This window comes from Trichosurus vulpecula, chromosome 8, assembly GCF_011100635.1.
Source record: "Trichosurus vulpecula isolate mTriVul1 chromosome 8, mTriVul1.pri, whole genome shotgun sequence".
In the NCBI taxonomy this organism is placed as follows: Eukaryota; Metazoa; Chordata; class Mammalia; order Diprotodontia; family Phalangeridae; genus Trichosurus; species Trichosurus vulpecula.
The window spans coordinates 189,734,337-189,751,093 of NC_050580.1; the positions used below are offsets into that span (position 1 = coordinate 189,734,337).

Consider the following 16,757-nt stretch of genomic DNA (forward strand, 5'->3'; position numbering starts at 1 on the left):
CCTTGAAAGGGCTGCAATGGAAATACACCATGCCCTATGCCCATTTCTTTCCTTCAGAAAGCATTTTCCTGGGAACTCTCACTCTTCACCCCTTTTTCTTAGTTTCTTCAGGATTCTCTTAGCAAATGGCTTTCTTTGCTCAATTCTCCATTACTAATACCATGTTTACTTTGTCTTGTTGGGTCCATTTCCAAGCCTGCTGCTACAAATCAACACATTCGTGGAAAGACATAAGAATAGAAAATAACTCCTGTCCTCTCAGATTAGATTCTACAGTCTAGCAGAGGTTTATGGCAATTATGGATTTATATAGTGAGACCAGTAATGTTAAGAGACGTGCTTTACACATCACTTATTTTTTTTTACTAATCCTCTCATCATCATCACCAGAACAATCAGATGTGTACCTGCTTTACAGTTAAAGAAACTGAGGCACACAGAGGGGAGAATGATATTTCAGTGTTTTGATAACCAAATTTAGGATTTAATTTTTTTTAACTTGGATTGTTTCTTGGGCTACTGTAGAGTAGCAAGAACCCATCACGTATTTAGGAGATTTTAACTCCACAAACATTTATTAAACAACTGCTGTATATAAGGCACTGTGTAGACATTGGGAGATATAGAAATATAAAAGAAATAGCATTGAAAGACATTAACATTTTACAACAGAGTACAACTTTGCACAGAGAAGTAAATAGTGTCTTTTAAGATAAGACAGTACTAATATTTTAATAGTCCTCATTCCTAATAGCCAAGCAAGCCATTCTTACAGTGTATAATTCTAAAAGAGAAAAATCAAACAATTTATCACCTAATGGAGAGCTTCCTGAGGGATATCTTCTACGTATCTCAAAAGGTCTTTATTGCGCTAGGAAACAAACTGGTTTTATTTTTAGTATCTAAGTCAGCTGAGACCCTTGAAGGTACTTGAAAATGAGTTTAACCTGTTTCTGATGTGCCAGTATCTGAATTTGTTTAACACAGCATTGCTACATTTATTATGCACTGGCTCACTTCGACTGGAGTGTTTGGATAACTTACTGCATCAAATAAGCAATTTCAGGAGCCCAGAACTGAGTTATCACTCCTGGAGCTTGAAGAATGAGCCTTAGGCCATTTTGGATCCCAAATGAAAACAAAATCTAACTCAAGAGGAAATTAAGAGTCTTTGCCAGTATTAAAATTAGTGTTTTTCAGTAAGTAAATGGAGATAAATGTTGACTATCACTGAGCTCGGTGCTATATCTCCTTCCTTAATTCTTAGAATTTGAGAAATCAACTTAGTCTCATTTCCCTTAATTCTGTGTTCCTGAGAATGCCTTTTCACTGTCTTAAGTGCTAGACTTCATTCAGAAGCTTCTTCTTCCAACTCTAATGTGCAATTTAGCATAAGGTCTTTAAAAACTCAGAATTTAATATCCATGTGGACTTAAAAGCCCCCCGTTAATTATTCTGGAAGACACAAACGCTCCCAAAAAGAATCATGCATGTGAACTGCCTTAGAGACAATTTCATTTCCACTTGTATTTTTCTGTATGCCTGAAAAATAAATTTAGGTCAGATAGTTCAGAACAGATAATAGTACTCCATCATGGAATAGAACAGTCAGCACAGAAATGGTATTTGTGGTTAATGAAGGGCAGATCCAAAAGCATTTGTTTGGTGGTGGTGTTTTTTAATGTGTCATACGCAAATAAAGTTCTCTTCAGTATCTCTACTGTCATCTTAAACACCTTGAGGTATTTGGAAGGGGAGGAAGAAATAAAACCCATGAACCTGCTGAGATGTGGCCAATAATGTACCCCATTCTGACTGATGTTTTTACAACCTTATCTCTTAGATAAACATAGGCTTACCTAAATGATGATTGTACTCAAAGAAGGCTAGAGTGGCCTGTACCTTGTGATTAGCCCCTAAGTTCTTGTGTCCCTAGCACACCCAGGCCAGCCAATCCATCACTCCATGGTGCCACTTTCACCAGGACTGCTCCTAGAAGCAACCAAATTTTTAACACTCAATTTATACCATAACATTCTGGGAAGCACACTGGCAAGGCTTCTAAAAGGACTCCGTCTTCAAAAGGTTTCAGCTTGGCAACCTTTTTTTAAAGGCGTACCTTCTCACCTCTAAAATCACCTTGCATTTGCTCATTGATAGGTCTCTTGCCAACAGCTCCCTGAGAATTTCTTTTCCTAATCAAAACTGAGCCAGAGGAATATTTACCCACATTTTCCACATCTTGACTATTGTTTCAAGGCAAAGGGAGAAAACCCTATATTATTTTAATTTTTTTCTTAAAAGCCAAGTGAACATAAAATGATATTTTTATCACTTACTTCCTGACTTCCTAACCCTTTTCCTGCCTCTAGTCTCTTCCCCCACACTCCAATCCAACATTTACTTTCATGGATCTTTTGAATTAGTGACTTCTGTTCTTGGGCTGGGTTGGCTAACTGAAGAGATTTCGCATCTAGTGAAATGTTTATTCTGAGAAAGGAGAAATATTTATTGCACCATTTAGAGCAAGTTGGGAGCTGACATACCTGTGGCACCATGTCCCACTTAGGTTAGTGATAGATTTATAGCCCAGACATGTATCAGCCATAATCCCTTTAGTCATCTGACTTTGCCAAAGATAAAAATTCCAATGATTTTTTATTTTCACCCGACTTGCATATGTCCAACAACCATAAATCTCTTTATGCCTTGAAAAGAGCTCCTAATTGAACTCTGGGTAACCTCAGAGAAGGTAGCCAAGGAATTACAAATGAGGATCCTTTTCAACTGCATTTCAAAAATACCTTTTCACCTATGTTGGTTTTTTAGGCAGTGTAGGGGGAAATCTTGGAAAAGCAATGAATCAATCAACATCATGCATTTGTGAGATGTGCTGGAGATGTGGCAAGAGTGAAACAATCCCTGACCTCAGGGGGTTTGCATTCTAATGAAGGTGAAGAGGGGACTGTGGTACACTTGAGCGTGGTGGGGGGGGTACATGCATACAAACATGTATACATGTGTCTATATGTATATTCATAATATATACAAAGTCAATACAAAATAGTTTGGGTAGAGAGTATGTTAGCAGTAGAGGTAGTGGGGGAGGGAAGAGGATTCAGGAGGAATTCATGTGCTTGAGCTATATCTTGAAGGAATTTAAGGATCCCAAGAGGAAGTACGTTCCAGGCATGATAGACATTCATTGGACATAGAAGTGGGAAATGAACTGTTGTGTGTGTGGAATGGCAAGCAGGACAGTATGGCTGGATCACAGAGTACATGTAACACAGCCAGTCATCATGTATTTTTAAGTTGACTTTGTCTCAGTAGTGTATGTGTCCCCAAAAGTAAGCCATAGCAATGCAAGTCTGGTCATTTCTACCATAGCCTTCTGACATTCAGGGGGTATTAATACAAGATTTCAGGACTTGGTTGTCCTTTGCTCTGAATCCATTACCCAGCACATTTTCTTTACCAGTCGTACATTTCTTAAGTGATAACTTCTACATTACTACTTCCTGTGCATAAATCATCCATGGTAATATATTGCAGCCAACTTGCACCCTCCATCTGTCTCTCTGTCACCCTATGGGTCATCCATAGTTTTGATTCTTTGGCCATCATGGTGTTCCATGAGTCACAGATGTAGTCACCAGAAAAATATTTATATGGGGGGAGGGGGGAGGTGTCACTTATGTCAGGAAAGAACCTAGGATGCAGTTTTCCAAAAATAATCAAGCCCACTCTTCTCATCTTCCTCCTCCTATTTGTTATCCATCTGTGATGCCTTTCCAGAGTATTTGTACCAATAGATTAACCCAATAGAGCCACCACACAAATGCATCTTATTATCTGGGCAATAGACATCCTTTATCCATTTGTATTTTCTTGTGGTAGGCCATTCCTTTTAATGTCATTAAATAGGCCCTGTGAAATTTGGGAACTTGATGTGGGGAACTCAGTGTCGTATACAATCAGGAGAATCTGGAAGACTTTACTATCTATTAGGAATTCTTAATTTGGATCCTGACATCCTTTATAACCATGGGAAAATACCTTTGGTGAGCATATCTTGTGACATTTTATGACTTGCTTGATATTGTTAATCAGAGGTTATTTAACAAAACCATCTCTGTGGTTTGATCTTTCAGATAATCTCATATCATCTTAACTACCTATGGTGTTTACCTTTTTGATGGTTTTTACTCTACCAGATCATTACTAACAAACAAACAAACAAATGGAGCAGGGTCTTGTTTTCTCTATATCTTTCTGTTAATTGTGTGATGATGATCTGCTATTGAAACTGGCCAAAAGCCTGCCTATTCCTTTCTCTTGAAGTTAGTAATGGGATTTGTTCTGTGAAGTTTGGATTCCATCAAAGGGCCACACTCGAGGACCTAGAGGGCCACCTGTGGCCTTGAGGCTGCAGGTTCCCCAACCCTGGTTTAGATAATTCTCATAAGATTATGTGGAGATGAGAAAGTAAGCTTATAGATCAGTAGTTACTGATATCTTCTTGGTCACCTTGTTTATGTAATAACTGAATTTTTTCCAATGCTTTAATACCCTCCTCTCCCTGAGAGGTTGAAAAATGAATCCTTCAGTATTTTCAAAATTGTGTCACCTTGTATTCCTCACATCTGAATATACCTCATTTGACCAGGTATTCTCCCCAATGTCACCTCATATTCTTTTTTCTTCTTCTTCAAAAAGCAAATCAGGTACCCAGGTTTTGAATCCAGCTGTGGTGGTTCCACATTCCCTGATGATAAGACTATAGAAACATAGGCAGACCTGTTCCTCTTACATCTATTTGCTTTACTTCCTATCTAATTTGCTGCCAAGGTTTCTGCAGGCTCGCTGATCAACAGACAGACTTCAAGCTTCACCATCTCTCTCATCAGTGTATATCCTCCCTCTGTTGATGCAGGCCACACAACCTCTCTATGCCTTAGTAGTAGGACTTCCTGAGTTGCTGTAGTTCAAAATAAAAATGCATTAGCTGGTACCCAACCTTTAGCTGATGCACCTCTCTAAACTTAGTTGCCCCTCAAACAAGAAACGTCAAGTTCATTACCAGTCACATAAGCAAAACCTTTCAGGTTGGTCCTACTTAGGGTGCCGGGCCTGGAGTCAGAAGACCTGAGTTCAAATTTGGTCCCAGAAACTTAGCTGTGTGACCCTCGGCAAGTCACTTAATCTCTGTTCAAGCCTCAATTTCCTCTTCTGTCAAATGGGGATAATAATACCATGGGCCTCCCAGGACTGTTTTGAGGACCAAATGAGATGATAATTGTAAAGTTCTTAGTACTTTGGCTGGTACACAGTACTATTATTATTATTATCAGACCTTTCACTCTATCAGTAAAGCATTTGAAAACCCAGGGTCACCTCCACACTATGATAAGGGACCAGGAGAGAGCTTTAGTATTCTTGAGTATTAGGTTTATATACAAAAAGTACATATCTATATTCATATATGTGTGTGTATAAGATGCATTTAGAATTAAGCATACATATGCATATATTTCAATACCCAAGCTCTTAAGAATTTATACTTATAAATATAGTTCTTCAGATTTTTCCATTTGGAAACACAAACCAAGCATAAAGGCTAGCCTAGCCAACCAAGATATTGTACCTTTTTTATTTGCAGATGCCATGACACAAAATACGTCGTATCTTGAATTAAATTGACCATAGTGCCAGAATTTTATAGTGCTCATTACTATTATGATGAGGATTGTTAATATATTATTATTTCAAATGCATTTGCACATGGGCTTAAATATACATGCTTTACATGTAAACATGGGCAAACATATTCTAGTGGGGGACTCTTGGATGGAAGAGTTATTTACAACTCTGTCCTGGAACACATACAGCAGTGATTAACAAGTATATAGCCAATCTACAACAAACAGATTAAAACTAAATAAACGATGTAAAAGTTTATTTTAAAACAATTACAACATGTTGTGTGCTTCTCCTGAGCTGTGTGTTTGAAAATGCATTCTTCATAAAAACCACATGCAAGGCTTTTTGATGGAGAAATAATCGACTCCCCAAAGCCACATGCCTGCACACATCTTTAGAAGTTAACCCAGACCCCACACAGATGTTCCAGTTTTTTCAAAGATAGTTCTTTACTCCTCTCCCTCCCCATCTACCCTGGGGGGGGGGAGAGTTTATTGTTGGCTTAGTAATTGAGAGACCCCATAGGGAGGTAAATTGAGTGTTGGATTTAGAGTTAGGAAGGCCTACATTAGAATTCCTCCTCAGACATTGTGTGATCCTGAACAAGTCATACCACCACTCTGTGCCTCAGTTTCTTCATTTGTAAAATGAGAGTAATAGTTCCTACCTTGTTGTGAGGATCAAATGTTTTTGGGTTTTTTTTTTTTGTCATATCTCCCTGCAAAACTTAAAATGCTAAATAAAGCCCACTTGTCAATACTTTTCTGCTTTTTGGTATAGAAAACTCCCAATGAGGAAATCCCCCCGCCAAAGCATATCAACCCCTGATCTGCAACTTAAAGTCTTGGAGAGTCACCTAGGTCACTGAGGGGTTAAGGGACCTGCCCAATCCAGGAATTACAGTCTGCATGTCAGAGATGGGACTTTGAGCTCAGGTCTTCATCACTGTGAGGCTTGCTCTCTCTCCTTTATCCAACAGTGCCTCTTGTTTTTATTACTATTGTTTTTGTTAACTCATTATTTTCCTCTTTTTCAATGGATTTCACATAGAAATGGTCCAGGGACAAATTACTATCTTGCTATTAAACTTATACATTCAATGTTCTAGGGACTATTATTAAGGTAGAGAAAATGACCACTTTTTGTAGTTTAATAATAAACAGTCATTGTTATGAGGCTAAAAATGGGAAACACTGAGAAATTTCAATCCTACTGATAGGACTTCAACAATTCAATTGAATAAGGTCACCTGTCCACAGGAAACAAAGTTTAAAATCCATTTCCTATCCAACTCCAAATCTAGCAGTTGAAAAATCACATCTTATTGGCACCAGTTGGATTTATACAGCAGCACTTAGTAAGTGCATCACAAGGACTCTTTAGACTTTTTCTGCAGCCATCATCAATTCTCATCATTGCAAAATAGTAAATAATCACTCTTGGCTCATTTCGATGGGGTTTTGGACTGCCTGCTTCCATTTGAATAGGGCTATTTATCTAATAGTTTACAGGAATTTGTGTAGGCCTTCAAGGTTTACAAAAGCCCTAGAAAGTGGGTACTGTAAATATTATCCCCATTTTGTAGATGGGGATGCTGTTAATGGGTCAACAGCACATATTTTGTGAAAGAGCAGGTACTCGAACACAGGTCTTCTGAGTCCCTGACCACAGCATTCTTTCCATAACACCATGTCTCCTCTGTGCGAATCCCACCTCTGAGTAAATCAGTCACCTGTTCCTTTGAGGCTGGGTTGAGAAAAAGAAGATAGGACCCTTTATGGTTTGAAATGGAAAAGAAATGCTATTTAGGGAATCATTTCTAGAGAAATCACAGGGAAAGAAAATGAGTGTGACACCTTTGTGATTTGAAGATGGCTGAAATATTTTCAGAGCAATGACTGGGCTTTTGGACCCTAAGAATCAAATTATGGGGGAAGGAGGAGTAGTCTGGATCTTTAACTTCTTCCATCTGTTTATTACCATTTGTGTGACCAGGTTACAGCAGAGCTCTGGATTTACTCTTTTCCTAATGTTTAGATTTGCCTCTATAATTTTTGAACTCGTTCCCAGTAAGAAAAATTCCTCTTATCTTCATCCAATAATTCCTAAACTTCAGCTCTCGCTACCTGTTTTCCAAGTGGCATAAACCTGTTCTCTCACATTTAATCATATATAGATTCCTTTGGCCTGAAATTCAGATTGCCTTTCCAAAAAAAAACTTTCTCAAAATAATAATATTCCTACTACATGGAATAGATACATAATAAACTACTCAAGTATGAAGCCTGCTGACTTCATATTCCTGAAGTTGATTCGTGGACTAATGGACCATTGAGTGACATAATATATTAGCTTATGTGTGTCCCTTCACTCCTCTGGGCCGCAGATTTCCTAATTTGTTAAATGGAGGGAATACTAACTTCTCATTTATCCTTTCAAGGAGCTATAAAATAATAGTAATGATGATTGCATTTATATGGACCAGGAGGGAAATGAAGGCAAATTTATTTATTTTATAATTAATAAAATGTTAAGGCAATCTTTTCTGAAAATTTTGCATGGGAGCCCAACTTGTAGGCACCTGAAGCTCACATTGTGTACTGGAATAGGGAAAAAGCTTAGATTGAGTGATGTACCTTACCTGTATCATAGCTTTTGGGGGATAGATAGTCCACATCTGTGAGTTTGGTTACAGAGCCAATATATATTAAGCTAGGCCTTCCTGACCCCCTAATCCAGTTCTCCATCTACTATCCCACACTGCCTCTCATATATTAGAAAAATCTCAGTTATCTGGAACTCTTAGGGAATGTATCATGCTGAATAGCTGAGAATTTAAAATACAACTTTTTTAAAAAAATAATTTAACCATTTTGGATGGAAATCTTCCCAGACTACATTACTTCTTTCTTCTTAAACAAGATGCACTGAACATAACTTAACCTTTTCTTGTTGGCTTGGGATCATCATTATGAAATTGTGCTGTGATTAGTGTGCTATATAAAGTTCCTTGAGGGTGGGGACTGGTCATTTTTTTTTATCTTTTGATCCTATCTTGCATTCAGTCAGCATGTAATAAATGCTTGTTGGCTTTAATTAAGCTGTAATGCAATAATGCACTGATGGCCTTTTGAAGAATGTAGGGTTACAGTAAGTGACCCCAGGCTAATGCACTTCTTGATTTCCCGTGTACTTTTCCTAGCTATTTTATATTTTCTCTTGCTATCTTTGCAACACAATGCTTAATACACAATAAGTGTATGTAGAGTAAGAGTAAGTAAGCTCTAAGGGAAGGCTTAGGGACATTCCTGTGTATTGTGCCCAAATGCGTGTATGAACTTTGTGAAGTGTTTTGCCTGCTGAGAGACTTTTCTTTGCTTATTTATTTATTGTTAGCAATGTTCCTGGCAAGGGAGCTTGCCATGGAGCTGAATCCTAGATAGGTGAAGATCATATGAGGTATTTGTAAAGCACTTAGCACCGTGCCTGGTACATAGTTGCTTTTCAGTTGCTTTCCATTGTGTCCAACCCTGTGGCCCATTTGAGGTTTTCTTGGCAAAAATACTAGAGATTTTTTTGCCATTTCCTTCTCTAGGTCATTTGACAGATGAGGAAATTGAGGCAAACAAGGGTAAGTGACTCACCCAGGGTCACACAGTGTCTGAAGCCACATTTGAACTCAAGAAGATGAGTCTTCCTGACTCTAGAGCTAGAACTCTGTGCCACCTTGCTGCTTAATAAGTGCTTGATCCCATCCCCCTTTCTCCCCAAGTGTCTATTTCTGTCACAGTTTATTTTTGCAGATGTGGGTACAGAGGTCAATGAATAACCAACAGCCTTTTCCATATGTTATGTGGGAAAATTGTTTGAATTGTACTTGTAGCCCCTAATTCTTGATCCTTGTCTCTGCAACTCTGACTCGTCAGAGTTTGGAGCCTCCCCCCCAGAAAGAATCACCTCATTCCCACATTACTGCAAAATAGATCCAACTTTGCTGGGTGGACCCTTTCACATTAAGAATCGAACCTGATTCTCATGGCTTATGGACAGGTGTTTGGATGCCCAGAGCAGGAGATTCCAGAACATCCCAGGAATGTCACCTTAAGTCTTTATCACTAACTACTCTTTTCAAAAGAATCCCAGCAGGGACGGAAACCAGGAGTGGCCAAAGTGAGAACTTTTGCCTGCATTTGTTTCCCTCAGACAAGAAAAAAAAATGAGAGGAAACACCAGACACTTTGGACGCTTTAATCAAATTTCTTTTGGTTCCACTTTAAAATAAAAAGGCTCTAGGAGCTCAAAGAACTCAAAGACTTTGAGTAATTAATTGTGTACATGATATTTCATGATGGGGGCTTTTCACTTTCCCAGGCTGACTTGACTGTTAACTTTCACCTCACCTTTTTCCAAAAAAAAAAAAAAAAGTTTGTTGTTTTTAGTGAGTTGAGGGCACTTACCTTCCTGGAAAGTGAGATAACTCATTCAGAAGACATTTACATCACAGTCTGGGATAAACAAGAATCTGCAAATTCCATTTTAGACCTTTGATCTCCTTAGCTGCTCTTGAAGCATTTTTACAGTATCATCAATTCTTGTGTTATCTATGTTCAGTAGAATTGCAAATCATCGCTAAACTGGTGGGAAGCACTGCTGTGTCATAAGTACACTTGCTATGTTGTTTTCCTCTCTATTGCTGGGACTCAGTTTCCTTTCAAACATCACTGTTTGCTTTCTTTCTTTTTTTAATCAACAAAAAAGCTTGTTTTTTCAGTCTTGCCTACTTCTACAAGATTAAAACCAGCAGGCATTCGGGAGGATAAATTCACTGTCTCCACCCTTTGGATTCTTCCTAGATACTACATTTCCATTTCTCTAAATCTATACCTATTTGAGCTTTGTCTGAGATAGTGTGAGTGTGTGTGTGTGTGTGTTTGTGTGTGTGTGTGTGTGTGTGTGTGTGTGTGAGAGAGAGAGAGAGAGAGAGAGAGGCGTGCGCTACAGCTGGCGCATCATGTGCCTTTTTATATTCTCCACAAACTAGACCCTTCCTCCTAGCTTAGAGAATAGAGTTGACTGTATAAAGCTGCTCATTACAAGTGACCTTTCCAGAATTAGGTGTGTGTCTGGAAAGTTATGGATAGCCTCCTCTGATTCTTCGGAGCTTGGAGCAAGCTCAGAAATGCCTCACCCTGATAGTCAGAAGATTTCAGTCCTCAAACTGCCTTTGCCACTGGGACACGTTGGGAAATTGTAGGAGTAGAAAGTTGTTTTAAAAAGTCTATTGCCACACTTTGCCACCTGGTTAAGCATTTAATTCCCTTAACGTCTCTGGGCCTCCATTTTCATACCTATAATGTCAGAGGGTTAGAAGAAATAATGTTTCAATTCAAAAATCCCATTATGTCTCTGTTCAGTGGTAGAGGGGCCGCATGGTGTAGCTGATAGAGAGCTGGACTTGAAGCCAGGAAGAACTGGATTCAAGTCCCCTTCCTCTTCCACATAAAGGGAGTATTAGAGCAAGTTATGTGGGAGCAAGTCTCAGTGCCCTTAGCAACTCCCAGACTAGACAAATTTCAGAGAAAGTGATGACTTACATTTTTGCAGAGGGAGTTTCCTGACCCAGCACGAAAGAAATCACAGGTCCAGTCCCTATCTTTATCGCTAATGTTAGGGTTATTATTATTTTTTTAAGTTGCAACACAGTTCACAGTTGGTGCAAAGCTTTTTAGGGTGTGATTTCTGTTTTGCCTCACAAGTGACACAAGCTCTTTAATGTTTTAAAAAATCAAAGGGTGGGGCAGCATGTTTACTGATTATCCTGGTTTGGAGGGGTTGGGGTGGGGCTAGGCATTGTGTTTCCGTTGAACTGCCATTTCGTGTCCTGCAGCTTATGACATGGTAGTTCACAGAAAGTGCATCGTGTACTTGCTCTCTGAATTGTGGCGATGTGTGTTTTTGTTTTATTAAATCTTTTAAAATACTGGGCCTGTTGTTTACGATCCCCATATATTCTTTGTTCTTTTTGGTGACTGGCTAGAACACATTTTTCCCCTTTGTGAAAATATTAGTGCCTCACTGAGGAATATGAAGGTCTCTCGAATGGCTGCATTATAAACTGATCGCTCTTCTGATCTTATGTTAGGCCTGTTGGACAGAAGGACCTGAGGCCACATCTCAAAAACGAAAAGTAGATTAATTGTTTTCCAGAGGTTTTGTGCCTGTGTAGCCCTCATGGCTACACTGAAGTTTTCACAATTAAAAGATGTCAGAATTGAAAGAGACCTTGGTGACTGTCTAGTACAATAAACAGGCCAAAAGAATCTCCTCTAGAACCTACATGACAAGTAGTCATCAAGGCTCTGCTTTGAAGAACTCTAGAGTCGGGGACCCCACTACCTCCCAAGGCAGACCATTCCACTTTTGGATAGCTCTCATCATTAGGAAGTTTTCCTTTTACGTTTAGGAAACTCAGAAATTATTTATGCCCTGATCACATAACCCTTTGTAGAACACCAAGTACCAAGCGCCATGTATTCCAATGATATTCAACTGAATGAGACAAAGCATTTAGACTGCCTGCCTTCGGCAGCGTATATCCCTGTTCGCAGGTACTAACAGATTTTTCTCAGGCTTCCTTCCTTTCTGTGGCAGTAGGCTAAGTTTCTCAAAGACCTCAAAGGAGACTCCTTACATGGGACAGACCTGCAAAGCGTAAAGAAAGTTCTGGGTTCAAGTAGGATACTTCTCCATACACCTTTTTTATTCAGAAAAACACACAATGAGACTGCTATCCTAAAACTTCTGGTTTTAGAGTTTTAAAAGGTGCCATAGAAGGACCTCAGCCGCTAACTCACCCGTCAGAGCAATTCCATTGTAGTTCTGCCCCCATGAGTTGAAAGAACCTTTAAAAGTCTTAATTTGCCTTCAAGAAAACTTGGCCACCCTAATGATATGAGTCCCAAATAAACTGTTACATGACATCCTATTGAACTCGGTCCTGTACATACAGTATCTAACAGCTCATCCTGTACTGTTATTTTTGGCAAGTTCACTATAGCATATAATAAATCATAGAATGAAAAAGCTTTTTGGCCGAACATTGTTCAGCCTGCTGTTAACGTAGACGACAGAAAGCGGTTCTGTTTTTAGACATCCTTTTACTAACCCAACATTCATAATTTATGATTTCACTGTAAAATTCCTGCAACACTACACCAAAAGTAGTGCTGCCCTTTAATTAAGTGCTCTCTGTAGGAAAAACGTGAAACTGATGTGCAACCCATATCTACGTATACAGTGATTGATCGAGATTACATCTTTATGAACCCAGCCTAAAGGTCTGAATTTCCTGATGGGTAGAAGAGTCTCTGAGGCTACTTCCTGAGTTGGCCCGGTGGAGATCAGTCAGTGTTAACAATATTGGAGGCATTCCTAAGACACTTTTTGGGAACATTGAGAGTGGAAAGTTCCTTTAGAAAAGTCTGTCTCTACACTTGCTTGGGAAAAGTCGTCATTTCCTTAATTAGAACATATTATCAAATTTCACTTTGATCATTGTTTTAGAGTGCCTTAGAAACCATCTGATCCAATGTCATTTTACAGGTGGAGAAACTGATGCCTAGAGAAAGGAAATGACTTACCCAAGGTCACACATGTAGCATCTGAGCCAGGATTCAAAGCCAATTTCCTCCAACTCCAAATCCAGTGATTCTCTGCCTCACTTAACTATTGGGCCAGAATGAATCATTGGAGGGTGAGGATCTTGATACACTTAAACATCTTAGAGTCTGGAAGAACTGGAGAAGGAGGGACTTTTTATCCACGTGGAAGAATAAAGGCATCTAGAGACCTAAGAATATTTCTACATTTTCTTAATTTTTAAAAAATATTTCAGAGTTCTTTATTTCCATTATGAAAAAATAGTACAGTCAGATACTTTTTTAAAAAAATGTTTCAGCAAACAAAAATTCTAAGCTTGCCCATATTGACCTTTTGCTCTACAACCCCAGATTAGTCACTTGAAGCCAATAGAGGTAAGCTGCTTGCAGGCAGGGGCTATTTGCCAGCTTTCTATTTTATATTCCCAGCACCAGCCATGCTGCCTTGAACATATCAGGTGCCTAATAAGTGCTTGTGGAATTGAATAAAATTCTAGACATTAGTTTCCCCATCTCTCAAATGTGCACTTCACATATACCGGAAATGTAGTTAAGAACAAGTGATAGCATACATTAAACATTTTAGCTTTCTAAGGAAAAAAGCTAAAAATCCAAATAAATCTAAAACATTGATAGTTTGAGATCACCTTAACAATATTAATAATTAGAATAGCTAGTACTTATATCGTGGCTTTAAGGTTTTAAGTAGCTAATATAATTTAATAATTTAATTTTAAAATGTAATAAAATTTATAGAATGTAAGTAGCTTACATAATAGCTTTAAGGTTTGCGAAGGACTTTACAAATATCTCATTTTATCCTCACAAACACCTTGTGAGTTAGGTGCTGTTATTACTGCCAATTTACATATGTGGAAATAGACAGCCAGAGGTTATATGATTAATAATGTGTCTAAGGCCAGATTTGAACAAGTCCCAAATTCTATCCATGGGCATTGGGTAGAGCACTGGGCTTGTAATCAAGAAGACCCATCTTCATGAGTTCAAATCCGACCTCAGACACTTACTATGTGTGACCTTGGGCAAGTCACTTAACCCGGTTTGCCTCAGTTCCTCATTTGTAAAATGGGCTGGGGAAGGAAATGGCAAACCACTGCAGTATGTTTGCCAAGAAAACCCCAAATAGGGTCATGAAAAGTCAGACACAACTAAAACGACTCAACAGCATTCTCTATCCACCGTGCCACCTGGCTTTGTGGAAGTTCAATAACTGTAAATCTAAATAACACTTCTAAGAACAGTCTTAAAAATAAAATAAAATAAAACAAAAAAAAACACCCCCAAACGTACTCTGTTTAGAATTTTTTAGCTTGCTATGTGACCTTGGGCAAATCACTAATCCTCACTGGGCCTTTGTAAGACAACGGACTAGGATGGATTTGCAGGTCCAGCTCTCATTAATCTGTGATGAATTTCCTTTCTCCAGGTAGTACATAACTATTTAAAATCCATGTTCTTCCCTTCTCTCTCCCTCGCCCCCTCCCCCCACCTCTTTCACAGATTTGGTCCTGGGTTAGTGATCTACTGGTATGGATTCATTGAGGAGCTGGATTGTAACCGAGAAAGAGGCATCTTACTCAAAGACTGCTTCCCCACCGACATTGTCACCCTAGGCCAGAGCATAGCCCAGCCCTGACCATCCTGGAAATGACGCGGGGAGGAAAAGGTGAATCCGGAAGCTATTTGACTTTCCTGCAGTATAAACTGCTGGCAACATCTGCCCTGAACTTCAGCTGAACTCCTGCTGCCCGTGGTCACACCAGTACCTCTTCAGACAAATATCAAGAGTTTCTGTTTTGTTTCATCCCTGGTTGATGTGAGCAGCCAAGAACTACAGACATAACCCACTCATTATCAGCATTTCTGTCTCTGTCAAACAGTTGGTTTATAGATAGTCATAATCTTTCTTCCTTCCGGATGGTTTCTCCTTGCCTGTAGAACAAAAGAAAAAATGTGGAGGCTGAAAGGTGTGATTTTCAATTCTCCTCCTGGTTGCAGAATCACCCCCATTATTAATTTTTTTCAAAGTTTCTATTCATTTTCTCTCCCTTCTCCTTTTCTCTTCCCATACACATATAGATAACCAGTATTTTGTTAAGGTAATGGGCAGATTTAGTTCAAAATGAGAACTCCTTCCCCCTCCTCCACCCAAAAAGCTAAGAAATGATATATAAAAATATGATTTCACTGTTAATTAAAACAGTCCATTGTCATCAAGGTGGCACAGGACACAAGGCAAGAGCTGTGCTTAGGGGCTACATTGTCCACGCTGAACAGAATTTCCTGACTTGAGTGGCATTCGGCCAAGCTGTGAGCAACATTTTATGTGAATTTCCTCTTTTTTACAGGAACATCTGAACATCAAAAGTGTTTATGGTGATCAATTTCAATGTATTTTTCAGCACTACAATTATAGTGCATCTACATCACACTGATATTAGAGATTGACATTTGAAGGGAAGTAACTTAGATCCAATTAGGGGTTCTGTCAAAAAATTATTTCAAAATATCCTGAGGGAAAACAGGTATGTTGTCCAATGCTTATGGAAATAAAAAAATGAAAACCAAATTCTGCCCTCTTTTTCTACTTCCTTCTCTGATTAAGCAAATTGCCCTAATAATCCTAAAAACCTATTTGTAGTTCATTATAAAATTTTTTAAATCTTATCACAATCCCCACGATTGTACTACAGAAGTTCTCTTTTAAGAAGTGGACATTTAAAGCTAAGGAAGAAATGGATAGATCACACAAGAAAAAAAAAAACAAAACAAAAAACCATTATGTGTCTAGGTATTGTTTCTAGTTGTCATCATTTGAAAGAAAGGAGAGAGGAAAGAACACTCTTCGCTGGTCTGCCCCACTGTTTTCCTCTTTTAATTAGATACCTTGTAGAGCAGGTTTCATTCTACAAGCAAAATACCAAAAGATGAATTATAACCCTCTCATTTGGAAATGCAAGACCATCCAGTTACACCCTTAGCCTCCGTGAGTAGTCAAGGTGTATCAGTTCCCATGATGACAGATTAATTTCTAAGCAGAGTCGTTCTTGTAAATATGTCGCTTTGAAAATATTAATTAAAATGTTACTTTTGCAAATGCCTGGAACTCATTTCCATTCTTCGCCTTTCTCAAAGATTAACTCTGGTTTTGCCTTTTACCCTTCTGGCAGAAATCTTCAGATTATCATGAATCATATTGAGAAAGAAAGAACAAGAAAAGAATGGAAAGACATGACAGTAAGATAATATAAGTTTTCAAAAAAACAAAATGAAAAATTTCAGACCCAGACTTCCTTCTCTAGGGCACAGATCTGGAAGCTGGAAGCTATGAATTTGTGTTTTTTGTTTGTTTGTTTGTTTTTAACATTTTGGTAA

General features: G+C 38.6%; 1 protein-coding gene across 2 annotated transcripts in view; it reads left to right on the plus strand.

The window, feature by feature from the left end:
* CDIN1 (CDAN1 interacting nuclease 1) overlaps positions 1 to 16,467 on the plus strand; it is a 264,747-nt gene extending 248,280 nt beyond the window's left edge. For both annotated transcript variants that reach the window (XM_036769487.1, XM_036769489.1), the window contains one exon: positions 14,883 to 16,467. In XM_036769487.1, the coding sequence (XP_036625382.1) occupies positions 14,883 to 15,018 (136 nt within the window). In that variant the 3' untranslated portion in view covers positions 15,019 to 16,467. The remainder of the gene's footprint in view (positions 1 to 14,882) is intronic.
* Positions 16,468 to 16,757: the final 290 nt, after the last annotated feature.